Source organism: Colobus angolensis, unplaced genomic scaffold (genome assembly GCF_000951035.1).
Source record: "Colobus angolensis palliatus isolate OR3802 unplaced genomic scaffold, Cang.pa_1.0 Scaffold60, whole genome shotgun sequence".
NCBI lineage: Eukaryota > Metazoa > Chordata > Mammalia > Primates > Cercopithecidae > Colobus > Colobus angolensis.
This window is the reverse complement of record NW_012119599.1, coordinates 3229836-3242278: the sequence shown is the minus strand read 5'-3', so window position 1 is coordinate 3242278 and position 12443 is coordinate 3229836. Positions and strand designations below refer to the sequence as shown.

General features: G+C 39.1%; 1 protein-coding gene across 4 annotated transcripts in view; it reads right to left on the bottom strand.

Moving 5' to 3' along the window:
* Nucleotides 1–241: 241 nt before the first annotated feature.
* Nucleotides 242–12443, bottom strand: part of ZNF180 (zinc finger protein 180) — a 23230-nt gene continuing 11028 nt past the window's right edge. For 3 of the 4 annotated variants that reach the window (XM_011963041.1, XM_011963043.1, XM_011963044.1), the window contains exons 3-5: nucleotides 8597–8671; nucleotides 3863–3989; nucleotides 242–2723 (exon numbers count right to left, since the gene is read on the bottom strand). In XM_011963041.1, coding sequence (XP_011818431.1) covers nucleotides 979–2723; nucleotides 3863–3989; nucleotides 8597–8671 — 1947 coding nt within the window. In that variant the 3' untranslated portion in view covers nucleotides 242–978. The remainder of the gene's footprint in view (nucleotides 2724–3862; nucleotides 3990–8596; nucleotides 8672–12443) is intronic. The other variant, XM_011963042.1, reaches the window with a different exon arrangement.

Genomic DNA, 12443 nt, shown 5'->3' with positions numbered 1-12443 from the left:
GTTCCCACACATTCTCAATTCTTCATGTGAAACCATTTCTGGCCAAAATTTCTAGTTACCTATTTCCAGGGATCTATTTTATTTTCAATGAGGAATGTTCCTAGGAATCTATGTCCTAAATAGTAATCTGCTCATGCTAATCCAAATATAAACCTCATTATTCTGAGGGACCTTTTGCTATTTGGTTGCTTAGTCTTTCCCAAATAGTCAAAGAAGGAAATCTTTGGATTTCATTTTTGTTTTTGAGTAAGTTTTACTCGTTATATCATTTATCATAGCACAACAGCATACGTTCCAAAAAGGCCAAACATAAACCAAAAAACTGAATAGATATATCCATAATCCCTTTCTATTCTAATCCATACACAAATATTTTATCATAATGGTTATAGAAAAGTGAATATTATTTCTATATTATTTTTCCACATTTTTCACTACATATTGTAGACATGTTCCTAAAATTTACAAAATCTTCACATGTAACAAGTGCTGTAAGGAACAGATTACAAGCTATCTCATTGGAAGATCATGTAGTAAAATTAAGCACTAAAATATGGTTTTCTGGCCTAAGTTCTAAACACTACAGCAACCTTTCAATCTTCTCAATAAGTCCACTAGTGTTAGCATTCCATTTACTCTTTATGGAAAAAGGTCTAACACATTGGCAGCTGGCTTTGGCATATGATTTTCTCTGATTCAGGTCAGAGTGCTTTCTGCAAGGAAAAGTGCCAATATTTATTATTTTCATAGGAATATGTCATAAGAATCAAGTTTAATGTTGTATATGGAATTGCTAGGTTGAAAAGTCATTCATAGATTTCCCCCTTTCTTTTCCAGAACAAATTTCAGACACACAATTAACAGAGGACTGGAAGTTTTCCCACACATATTGTTTTTATAGTAGTTCTTCCCACAACATGTACTACCTTAAAATAAACTTTTTAAAAGAATAAAAGGGAATAAATCCGAGCTTAGAAACTAGTTACATTCATAGAGTTTCTCTTCAGTATGAGTTGCCTGATGCCTGATAAGTTTATAGCTATTAATGAAAGCTTTTCCACACTGAATACATGTAAAGGGTTTCTCTCCAGTGTGAGTTCTTTGATGCACAATAAGTCGAGCACTCAAGCTAAATGTTTTTCCACACTGATTACATTCAAACGGTTTCTCTCCAGTATGAGTTCTCTGATGTTGAGTAAGGCATGAACTCTGTCTGAAGGACTTCCCACATTGACTGCATTCATAGGGCTTTTCTCCAGTATGAGTTCTCTGATGTACAACAAGAACATAACTCTGGCTGAAGGATTTCCCACACTGATTACATTCATATGGTTTTTCCCCAGTGTGAATTCTCTGATGCATAACAAGGTGAGAACTGCGGTTAAAAGATTTTCCACATTCACTACATTCATACGGTTTTTCTCCAGTGTGAGTTCTTTGATGTGCAACAAGCTGAGAGCTCCAGCTGAAGGATTTCCCACACTGATTACATTCAAAGGGTTTTTCTCCTGTGTGAGTTCTCTGATGAGCAACAAGTTTATAACTTTGACTGAAGGATTTCCCACACTGATTGCATTCATAGGGTTTTTCTCCAGTATGAATTCTTTGATGTGCAATGAGTTTATAGCTCTGGATAAATGATTTCCCACATTGATTACATTCATAGGGCTTCTCTCCGGTATGTGTTCTTTGATGTGCAATAAGTTTATAGCTCTGCCTGAATGACTTTCCACATTGATTGCATTCGTAAGGCTTCTCTCCAGTATGAGTTCTTTGATGCACAACAAGGACATAACTCTGGCTAAAGGATTTCCCACACTGATTACACCTGTAAGGCTTCTCTCCAGTATGAGTTCTCTGATGGGAAACAAGGTGTGAGCTCCGGCTGAAGGATTTTCCACATTCACTACATTCATAAGGTTTCTCCCCTGTATGAGTTCTCTGATGTGCAACAAGATGAGAGCTCCAGCTGAAGGACTTCCCACACTGATTACATTCAAAAGGTTTTTCTTCAGAATTATTTCTCATGTTTTGAGTAACGGAGGAACTCTGAGAGGTTTTACTACACTTATATTGACTCTCTTCAAAAGGAATTCTCTGTTGTTCATTATGGGATACGTTGGGGTTCAAAACTTGCCCACATTCTTTAAAATCAAAGGTTTTTCCTCCTCCAGGAATTTTTTCATGTATATGTAGGGGTGTACCATGGCAAAAAGATTGAATACTGTCACTAAATCCATAGGATTTGTCTTTTGTTTGAGTTCTTGTAAACTGAATAAGGTGAATGCTCTGAGGGGGTTTTCCACATTCGTTATTTTCATATAGAGTCTCATTCTCATTAATCTTCTGATGACTGTTTACAGCAGAATTAAGAGGCCATTTTTTAGCATGTGATACATGTTTATGAAAATGGTTTCTTATGGATATAATTGGGGATGAAAATAGACCGGAATTCAGACCACTCTTTTCCCCAGGTTCATCACTTTTGCAGACTCCCTCATGAATAACCGCTTTCCTTTGAGTGAATGCCACTTCCTGCAAAAGTATCTCTTGTTTTTCCTGTTGCTTCTCCAGCTGGTCTTTATAATCACCAACTTCTTCACACGAAGATAACCAAGGATCATCCCTTGTAAGCCTTTCTATCTTCACTCCATTAGCTAGTTCTTCATCAAAAATGCTCTGCTTTGAAGTTGGATCTTTTTTTCCAACTGCAGTTGCCAAGTCTGAAAGAAAGCAATATAAGATATCTTAGCCAAAAAATATCAGAGCTCGAAAAATGGAATAAAGCTAACAAGAAAGTATGAAAAATATATATGGATTTGTTTTCAAATACTGACCAATAACCTAGGTTGAAAAAGCAAAAGGGTGAGATAAAGCATTAAGTACAGAACTACCACAGCCCAATATTACAATAGAGCATTAAAATGGAACATTGTAATCTTGGTTTAATCTTAGTCCGAATAAATAAGACTCTGGATGTCAAATACCTGCATACTCCAAAAATAAGATCATCTACGTAGAACCTACAGAATTGCAACCCAATTTTGCAATATGTAAAGAATAAAGTCTTTTCCACTCTTTAGTGCTACACAGGTGTTCACTAAGAGATTAGTGTCTACATATCTAGGAATTTCTGAAGGCATAAAACTTGCTAAATACTCTACTCTGTGTCAGTGAGACACAAGGATACTACGTTTGTGAACAAAAGAAAAGGAATGGGGCATTATTATCCAGTTCCCTAAATACCTTAGGAGCTAATATAGCCCCACGAATTTCTGTGATTCCAACTGAAAGAGACTAGAAGTTTGCTCCTAGTAGCCTGGGTGGCTACTAAGTCAAACAATAGAGAGTATATATGGAAAAAGTGGTCACATACACAGTCCACCAGGAGGTAGGAAATGAAGAAAAATGTGGCATCTTCTATGGGGATGTTTTCAAATGAACCTTCTACACCTGTAATGACCCCTATGTGTCTGGTTCTCACTTGAACACATGTATTGGAAAATTCTTTTTATATTCTTTCCCTTGCTCCAAACTAGGAGATTGTATCTGGTTCAAAAAGCTGATAAGGAAATATATAGGAATTTGAGTGTCCAAACTGGGAACAAAAGAAAATTACTGCAGAATCTGGTCCCAGCCTTTGGTCTTTAGGAACATGAAGACTGAAAAATCTCAAGCTCAAGAATCTGCACTGTTTCTACCCTACAAACTAAAATTAATCTTCACTGGGGAATAAAAAGCACAAACACAATCTATATGCAGCCAAAATCATTCTGGCTGCTGAATTTCATAGTTCTTAATCAATGAGAATGTGAAATCATTTCAGTATATGGATCTTCATTAAAGAGGAATGTATTCTTACCCCAAGAGACTAGGTCCCTGTGGTTCTCTAGGATCACATCTCTGTTCAGGGTCCTCTGAGAAGGGTTCCAAGTACCCTGTTCCCCCTGTGTGAAGTCCACAGTCACAGTTTTGAAGTTCACTCCTTCCTAAAAAAGGACACAAATTCCTGCTCAGCTGGGCATCGTTTCCTTCCAAAGTTTCTGGAGGAAGAAAAGTCTGACAGACGGAAAAAGGAAAATCTGGTGACCTGGGAGTTGTCCTGAGATTGTCAGTGCCCAAAAGATTCCAGTCAAGATGTACAGGTGCCTTCTGGGTGAGCTCTTTGGGTTTTGGATGCTGGACCTGTTTTTACAACTCCAAAGAGGAACACCAGATAAGAACGGATATAAACTATTTTATCTTGTCTGCCTTATAAAAAGACGCTTATTCTGACTTTTGCACGGTGAATATAGAATTCCCACTTAGGAATTTCCTCCAAATTCCCAAGAAACTAATGAAACGGGGGTGGTTAATTTTTTTCTGTGAAAGGCCAGATAGTAAATATCACACTTTGCCAGTCACACAGTCTCTGTCACACTACTCAATTCTGCTGCTATAGCAAGAAATTAGCCACAGAAAATATATAAACAAATGGGTGTGGCTACATTACAATAGATCTTTATTTACACAAACAGCCACAGGCTGTATTTTGCTAATGCATGAGACAGAAAATGAAATGTGGACCTCGATGAAAAGCAGTATGTATAGGTGAAGAACACTGGATGTAGAAGATAAAAAGACTTGGCTTTCTTACCTATAAAGGGCATATATCTGGCTTAAAAAATATATCTAATCTAACAATTTGTCTTTTTTTTTTTCTTTTGAGACAGAGCCTCACTCTGTTGCCCAGGATGGAGTACAGTGGCATAATCATGGCCCACTGCAGCCTCCATCTTCTGGGTTCAAGTGATCCTCCCACCTAGTCTCCCAAGTTGCTGGGACTACAGGTGTGCACCACCATGCCTGGCTAATTTTTAAATTTTTTGTAGAGACAGACCCTCATTATATTGATTAGGCTGGTCTCAGACTCCTATGTTCAAGGAATCCTCCCATCTCAGACTCCTACAGTGCTGGAATTACAGGGATCAGGGATGAGCCACCACACCTGACCCAATCTGTCTTTTAGTGGTGAGTTTATTCCATTTCTATATATTAGGCCTAATAACACCTAACTCATTGGGTTGAATGAATAATTACGATGATCTATGAAAAGTCACTAGCAGAGTTTACTGATGAAACAACAAAGGCCAGCAATTACAGGATAAGTATCCCATAGCCAAAATAATTACAACTAGAAGCATTTTGGAAGCATTTTGGATTTCAGAGTTTGAAATATTTGCATTTACATGATGAGATGCCTTGAAGATGGGATCCAAGTCTAAACACAAATTCATTTATGTTTCATATACACCTTAAACATATAGCCTAAAGGTAATTGTCTGCAATTTTAAAAAAATTTTTGTGTATGAAACAAAGTTTTGACTGTGACTGGTCACATGAAGTCAGGTGTAGAATTTTCCACTTGTGGCATCATGTCGGGGCTCCAAAACCTTCAAATTTTGGACAATTTCAGATTTTTGGATTGGGGTGCTTAGCCTGTACTGTTACAACGAGTAGGTCTCAGGATCCTGAAAGATTAACTGAGAGTCAAAGTGACCTTTATCCTGAATGCTCAGCCTTCAAATAACAGTTCTGTTTCTATCCATATTCAGCTGCATGGCAGAGCCTTTTAGGAGACATTTGCTGTTATTACTGCCATATAAATGGGGTCTCTTAGGCTGCCTCCTCTAAGCAGGAAAGGGCCTGTTCTTAAGATAACTGGGCAGGAATTTTAATCCAAGAAAGAACTGCTAAGGGTGATCTGTCTTTATCCAGGAGCAGCAAAGGCAAGGGGAAGTTGAATGCCTCTTGCCACTAAAGGCTCTTTAAAAAGACTAGGTATTCTTGAGCTGCAGTTCATGAATAGGATACAGGGTCCTGAATGCCATGAAAACACATGCAAAATACTGCTGTACATGCCTCTTTCTAAGTTTGAGCCTAAAAATTCCACTGAAACCTCAAATGTTTTCATGATTAGCCCAATGTGAAATTAAAAAAATAACTTGCCAACTGCCACCTGTATTTAACATTAATCTTTAAGGTGTTGTCTTTCAATCTGTAATGCATGCTTCTTTTTAATAAACACTCCCCCTTTCTGTTTAATATAGGTCTCTTTAGTATAAAGCTTGTTCAAATGTCAAACAGATAATACTAAACTAGATTAGCACCCCGACTCCACTCCCAACTATATACTCTCAAAGCTCCACGGACTTCTATCATCACACTTTCCTATTTGCATAATAGTCATCTCTGTCACTAGGCCATGATCCATGAAGGCAGAGACAAGGTATTTACAGCTTGCAAATGTAACTCCAATGCTCAACATAGTGTTTATATATAGTAGATATTACATTTATATTTAGTAAATTATTTCAGTAAGTGAATCGACAGTATCAATAAACCTTCTAATATATTAAAATAACCCTCACCCAGATTGATTTAACTCATCTCCCCTCACCTGAATCTCACAAGCTGTACCACATACCCATTTGAAAAGGCTCCTCAATGCAGATACTAGCTTTTCTGGACTTTATCCTACTTATTTTATTCTTTTCACTTGTCCCAAACTCCCCATGCCTGAAAACTCCTTCCTAAAACTTTCAACCGTGCCCTTGAAACTCATCTTTTGTAACAATAAAATAGGCCAGGTGTGGTGGCTCATGCCCATAATCCCAGCACTTTGGGAGACCGAGGTGGGTGGATCATTTCAGCCCAGGAGTTCAAGACCAGCGTGGGCAACATGGTGAAACCCAGTCTCTACTAAAAACACAAAAACTGAGCTTGGTGTGCTGGTGCGTGCCTATAGTCCCAGCTACTCTCAGCAGGCTGAGGTTTGGAGAATCACCTGAGCCTGGGAAGTCAAGGCTGCAGTGAGCCATGATCACACCACTGCCCTCCAGCCTGCAGTTTCAATATCCTTCACCAAACATGCCCTATACATCTCTGTGTTAGTGGAGACTTACACTTCCCGCTGACAACTTCCCTCCTCCTCAGTCCTCAGAGGCTAAGAATGCTCATACTCTCCGATCCTAGGGATTTCAGCATCAGAGAAGGAGTGCATGTCCTCCCAGTTACTCTGAAACTCAAGCCATTTACCTCACTTCTTGGAGCTCTGTCCTACCCACCTCCTGAACACCACCCCCACCCCCATTCACTGAAGATTCATACTTGGGATTTACCCTCTACTATAAGAACTTGTACTGTCTTGTCTCACATTGTCTATAGCATCCACTTGTACACTCAGCTGATGAGAATGTAAAAATAACTGACTTTAATGAGTTTGCATGAAGCACCACCACAGCGTCAGGCATTGTGCTAACATGTCACATGGATTATCATTCATTTAATTCTCATAGGGCTCCTGTGAGGAAACACTATTAGCAGTACTACTTTTGTCTTATGAAGACCAAGGGAGTCAGAGAAATTAAGACATATGCCTAAGGTTAGTAGCTGGGATGTAACCTCAAGCTTGCACACATCAGAGACCGTGTTCTCAGTCATCAATTCATATGGCTAACCCAAGTCTCATATCCTGAAGCTGCTCTTCATCAGCTCACTCTTAGGGGGACACCCCAGACCTTGAAATTATCATAAAACACTCCACCTTTTGAGTCACAAATACAAAACTGCCCATGTTTCGCTACAATGTCAGATTGCTCCACTGTATTGGCTCAATTGTCTCCCTTTACTCTTGTTCCTTGATGGTTTAGGGCCATTACGCTACTGAAATGTCTACTATTACCACTACCAGCCTATATTCTTGTCATTTCTACTTACTGGACTCTTTATCACTTCCATATTAATTACTCAATTTAAGGTCCATGGATCATTCTTTTTAATCTTTCTACTTGAGATATTTTTAAATTCTCTTTCAGATATTCCCTTGACCTTTGGAGTGTCCACTCCACAGGAAGTGGACTTGGCAAATTACAAAAACTAAATTAATTTGAATGTCAATCTGCTGTCTGTGGAAAGTGGGCTACAAATTGCCACTGCAGGGAAAAAAATCCACAAAAGCAGCAGGATAGAGTATTATAAATTAATAGCCAATATCTCTGAATGAATCTTTCAGATTGACCAGCAATCCTATTACATTTACTGGAGCAGCCTGTTTCCTCTAATAATACAAAATTGCTATTTTAAGCCTTCTCTACCTTGTCATACATCTCTCCATTCCAGTTCCCACCATCATGCTCATCTGATTTTTCACAGTGAAAGATCAAGCTTTCAAATAATTCCCTCAACCTCACTGTTCCTATATAAATCCTTCTCCTCATATACAGCTAATTTATTCAAGATGTTCTGAATTAATTTCTCTGGTGCTAACCAAGGACTCTGCTTTAAGTTTCTCTCTTGTCTCCTGATCAATAACTTTTTTTCCTCTACTAACTCCTTCCTGTAATCATTTAAACTGAATTCAATCTTTTCAATCCCTTTAAAAAGAAAAAACCCTCAATCTCAAAAGTCCTTGAAGTTTTCACTTTCTTCTACCTTTCACACAATAACCAAACTTCTTGAAAAAGTTGTTCACTCTTATCTCCATTTCCTCACTTTCTACTCACTTCCCAGCCATGCACGTTTCTCAGTGTAAAGACAGAGGCCTTGCCCAACCTACCTGAGATGGGATGGTCAGTGACCCAGTGTCTTCTCCCTCGACTTTGATAATAATCTCTTGAGGAAGGAAAGAATCCTGAGAAGGCAAAACAGATGAGAAAAAGGAAGACAATCAGGGAGCTAAGTGGCAGCTCAAATCTCCTCCTGTCAGTGGGCTAAGATTTGACATACCACCTACGCCTCCCTCCCACCATACTTCTGCTCCCTCCTCCCAGTAGTAAGCTCAGCTAACCATGTGGAGAGAGAGAGAGGAGATACCTGGAGGAGCACCAAGGCCTACAGAGACCTGGGCATGAGGTCTTTGTGGGTCTTCTGGCCCAGCCCAGTTGCAGCTAAATGCAGCTGACCGAGTGATCCAAGACACTAAGGAGCAAAGAACTGTCCAGCGGGCCCTGCCAAAATTCCTGGGTCACAAAATTATAAGCAAGTAAAATGGAATACAGCATGACCAATGCCAGAATCATAAAGAAAAAGATCAACAAATTAATTTCATAAGATGTTTACCAGGCCAGGTGCAGTGGCTCATACCTGTAATCACAACACTTTGGAAGGCTGAGGCAGGCAGATCACTTGAGGTCAGGAGTTTGAGACCAGCCTGGCCAACATGGTGAAACCCCATCTCTACTAAAAATACAAAAACTAGCCAGGCATGGTGATGCGCACCTGTAGTCCCAGCTACTTGGGAGGCTGAGGCAGGACAATCACTTGAACACAGTAGGTGGAGGTGGCAGTGAGCCAACATCACGCCAATGTACTCTAGCCTACGCAACAGAGCAAGACTCCATCTCAAAAAAAAAAAAAAGTGTTTAGCATAAAGTGCCACATGATCAGTTAGAATCTATACTATTTAGACTTTTTCCAAATCAGTAAAAGGTAGCCTCAACAGAGAAACAGACAAAGAAAAACGCACATGCAACTTTGAAGAAACTGCCGTGAATATACCAACAGATGCTCATCTCTTTACGTCAAAATCAAACATCTATTTCTGTATCTGTATATATTAGAGACCATAAACTCACAGGGATACCTCCAATTACAATTCAATAACACATTTTGTTCTATCTAGCTTTTCTCCTTTCTTTATGTATACCTTCTTTCTCTCACTCCCATTTTCCTCTTTATATTTACTTATTTGCTTCAGCCCTGTACATAACCACCATCCTGACCACATAGGGTGCTTTTGTGACAGTCACAGTCATTAGTCTGTTGCTAATGACTCCAGCTCTGGCGGCCCACTGGCCAAGAGCTTCATGTACTCTTGGAAGAAGTATAAATTGATAGAACCATCCTGTATTGGCTATATATTAAATATTTGTATTTACAAATAATGCTTTATTTTGAAATCCTTAAAGAGTCACAAGAAGTGGCAAAAACAGAGCCACACTCAGCTTTCCCTGGTAATATCATGTATAACCACAGTACATTGTCAAAACCGGGAAATTGACATTTTGGTCCAATATTATTAATTCATATACAGAGTTTATTCTATTTTTATATACATTCTTTTATTTATTTTTTAAAGACAGTATTTTTTAAAGTGTAATGTAACATCCAATAAGTCTACTTGTAAGTACTTATCCTTAGGAAATAACATAAAGTACATCAGGATGCACGTACAAGAAATCTCACTAGCAAGTTATATTATCATAGCAAGCTGGGAAGGGAGATTAAATGTCCATTAGGAAGTGCCTGGTTAAATAAATTATGCTTTATTCAGATGACTGAATACTATTTAGCAGCCAAGAGAAGAAGACATAAATTTGCATGTACTAACACACACAAATAATAGAAAGATGTCTGTAATATATTGTTGAGTGAAAAAATTAAGAACATTATACAGAAGATGAAGAGATTTCTATAAAATATAAATATGCACGGAAAAGTCTGGAAGGATGTTCTCAAAAACATTAAAAGGAGTTATTCTTTGAAGGGGCAGAACTGAGGAGCAGGTTCCCTGTCTCTCTTTTTATACTGCATCTATGTTTTTCAAAAGCACTTATTTTAATTAAATATTTGGAAACCAGAAAAGGTGCTTCCCTCTTTAAAAACAACACAATTCCTTTGTAGTGTCCTCAGGTTTTTTCCTACAGGATACAATAATTCAGTCTGTTAAATGAGAGTCCATTCGAGTATACTTTGCTCCTTCTCAAATCAAACACTGAAAAGCAACTACTGCTAATTTTTGATAACTCATTTATTTATAAGCCACTGTATCAAAAACTAAAAGAAAATAAAAGTGGCCAGGTGCAGCAGCTCATACCTGTAACCACAGTGCTTCAGGAGGCTGAGGTGGGAGGATCACTTAAGCCCAGGAGTTCGAGACCAGCCTCGGCAACATAGTGAGGCTCCCCTGTCTATATAAAATACATAAAATAGGCCGAGCATGGTGGTTCACATCTGTAATTCTAGCACTTTGGGAGGCCGAGGTGGGCAGACTGCCTGAGATCAGGAGTTCGAGACCAGCCTGGTCATGGCAAAACCCCATCTCAACTAAAAATACAAAAAAAAAAATTAGGTGTGGTGGCACACACCTGCAGTCCCAGCTACTAGGGAGGCTAAGGCATGAGAATCACCTGAATCTGGGAGTCGGAGTTTGCAGTGAGCTAAGACTACGCCACTTAACTCCAACCTGGGCGACAGAGTGAGACTCCATCTCAAAAAATAATAATAATGAATAAATAAATAAATAACCTAGGCATGGTGGTACATGCCTATAGTCCCAGCTACTTGGGAGGCAAAGGTGGGAGGAGCACTTGATGCTGAGAGGTCAAGGTATAAATGTGTCCATTTTTTCTCTTTATCTATGTAGAAAATATTTTACTATTACAGTAGGAATGGTTATTAAAAATGGCTAGCATTAATGTATTTAAAGGTAGGAAAGGATTCTCCAAACCTAAAAACACCACTGTATATTTACTGGGTAGGTTGTGAGGGTCACAAGAAGTATCAAAGAGCCAGAGTTGCTGCAATGTAAAGAAGGCCCAATGTGAAAGCCAAGAGCTTGTGTTGCTTGCATCACTACCACACATACTACAACAGTTAAACTGCCTTTTTAATTTTTGTAGAAGACAGGGCCTCATCATGTTGCCCAGACTGGTCTCAAACTGCTGGTCTCAGCGCCATGACAGTTTACAAATGCCATGGCAATGTCAGGAAGTTATCCTATGTGGTCTAAAAAGGGGAGGAACCTTCAGTTCTGAGAATTGTCCACCCCATTCCTGGAAAACTCATGAATAATCCACCCCTTATTTAGCATAAAATCAAGAAATAACCATAAAAATGGGCAACCAGAAGCCCTTGGGGCTTGCTCTGCCTATGGAGCAGCCATTCCTTATTCCTTTATTTTTTTGTTTGTTTGTTTTTGTTTTTGTTTTGAGACGGACTCTAGCTCTGTCCCCAGGCTGGAGTGAGGTGATGCATTCTCAGCTCACTGCAACCTCCGCCTCCCGGGTTCCAGTGACTCTCCTGCTTCAGCCTCCTGAGTAGCTGAGACTACAGGCACATGCCACCACACCCGGCTAATTTTTGTATTTTTAGTAGAGATGGGGTTTCACCATGTTGGCCAGAATGGCTTGATCTCTTGACCTCATGATCTGTCCACCTTGGCCTCCCAAAGTGCTGGGATTACAGGCATGAGCTACCATGCCCAGCCTACTTTTTAAAATAAACTTGCCTGAAAGAAAAGAAAAGAAAACAAAAGAGAGAAGAGATGAGAAGAACAAGAAGGAAAGGAAAGGAAAGGAAAGGGAGAGAAAGAAAGAAAGAAAGAAAGAAAGAAAGAAAGAAAGAAAGAAAGAAAGAAAGAAAGAAAGAAAGAAAGAAAGAAAGAAAGAAAGAAAGAAAGAAAG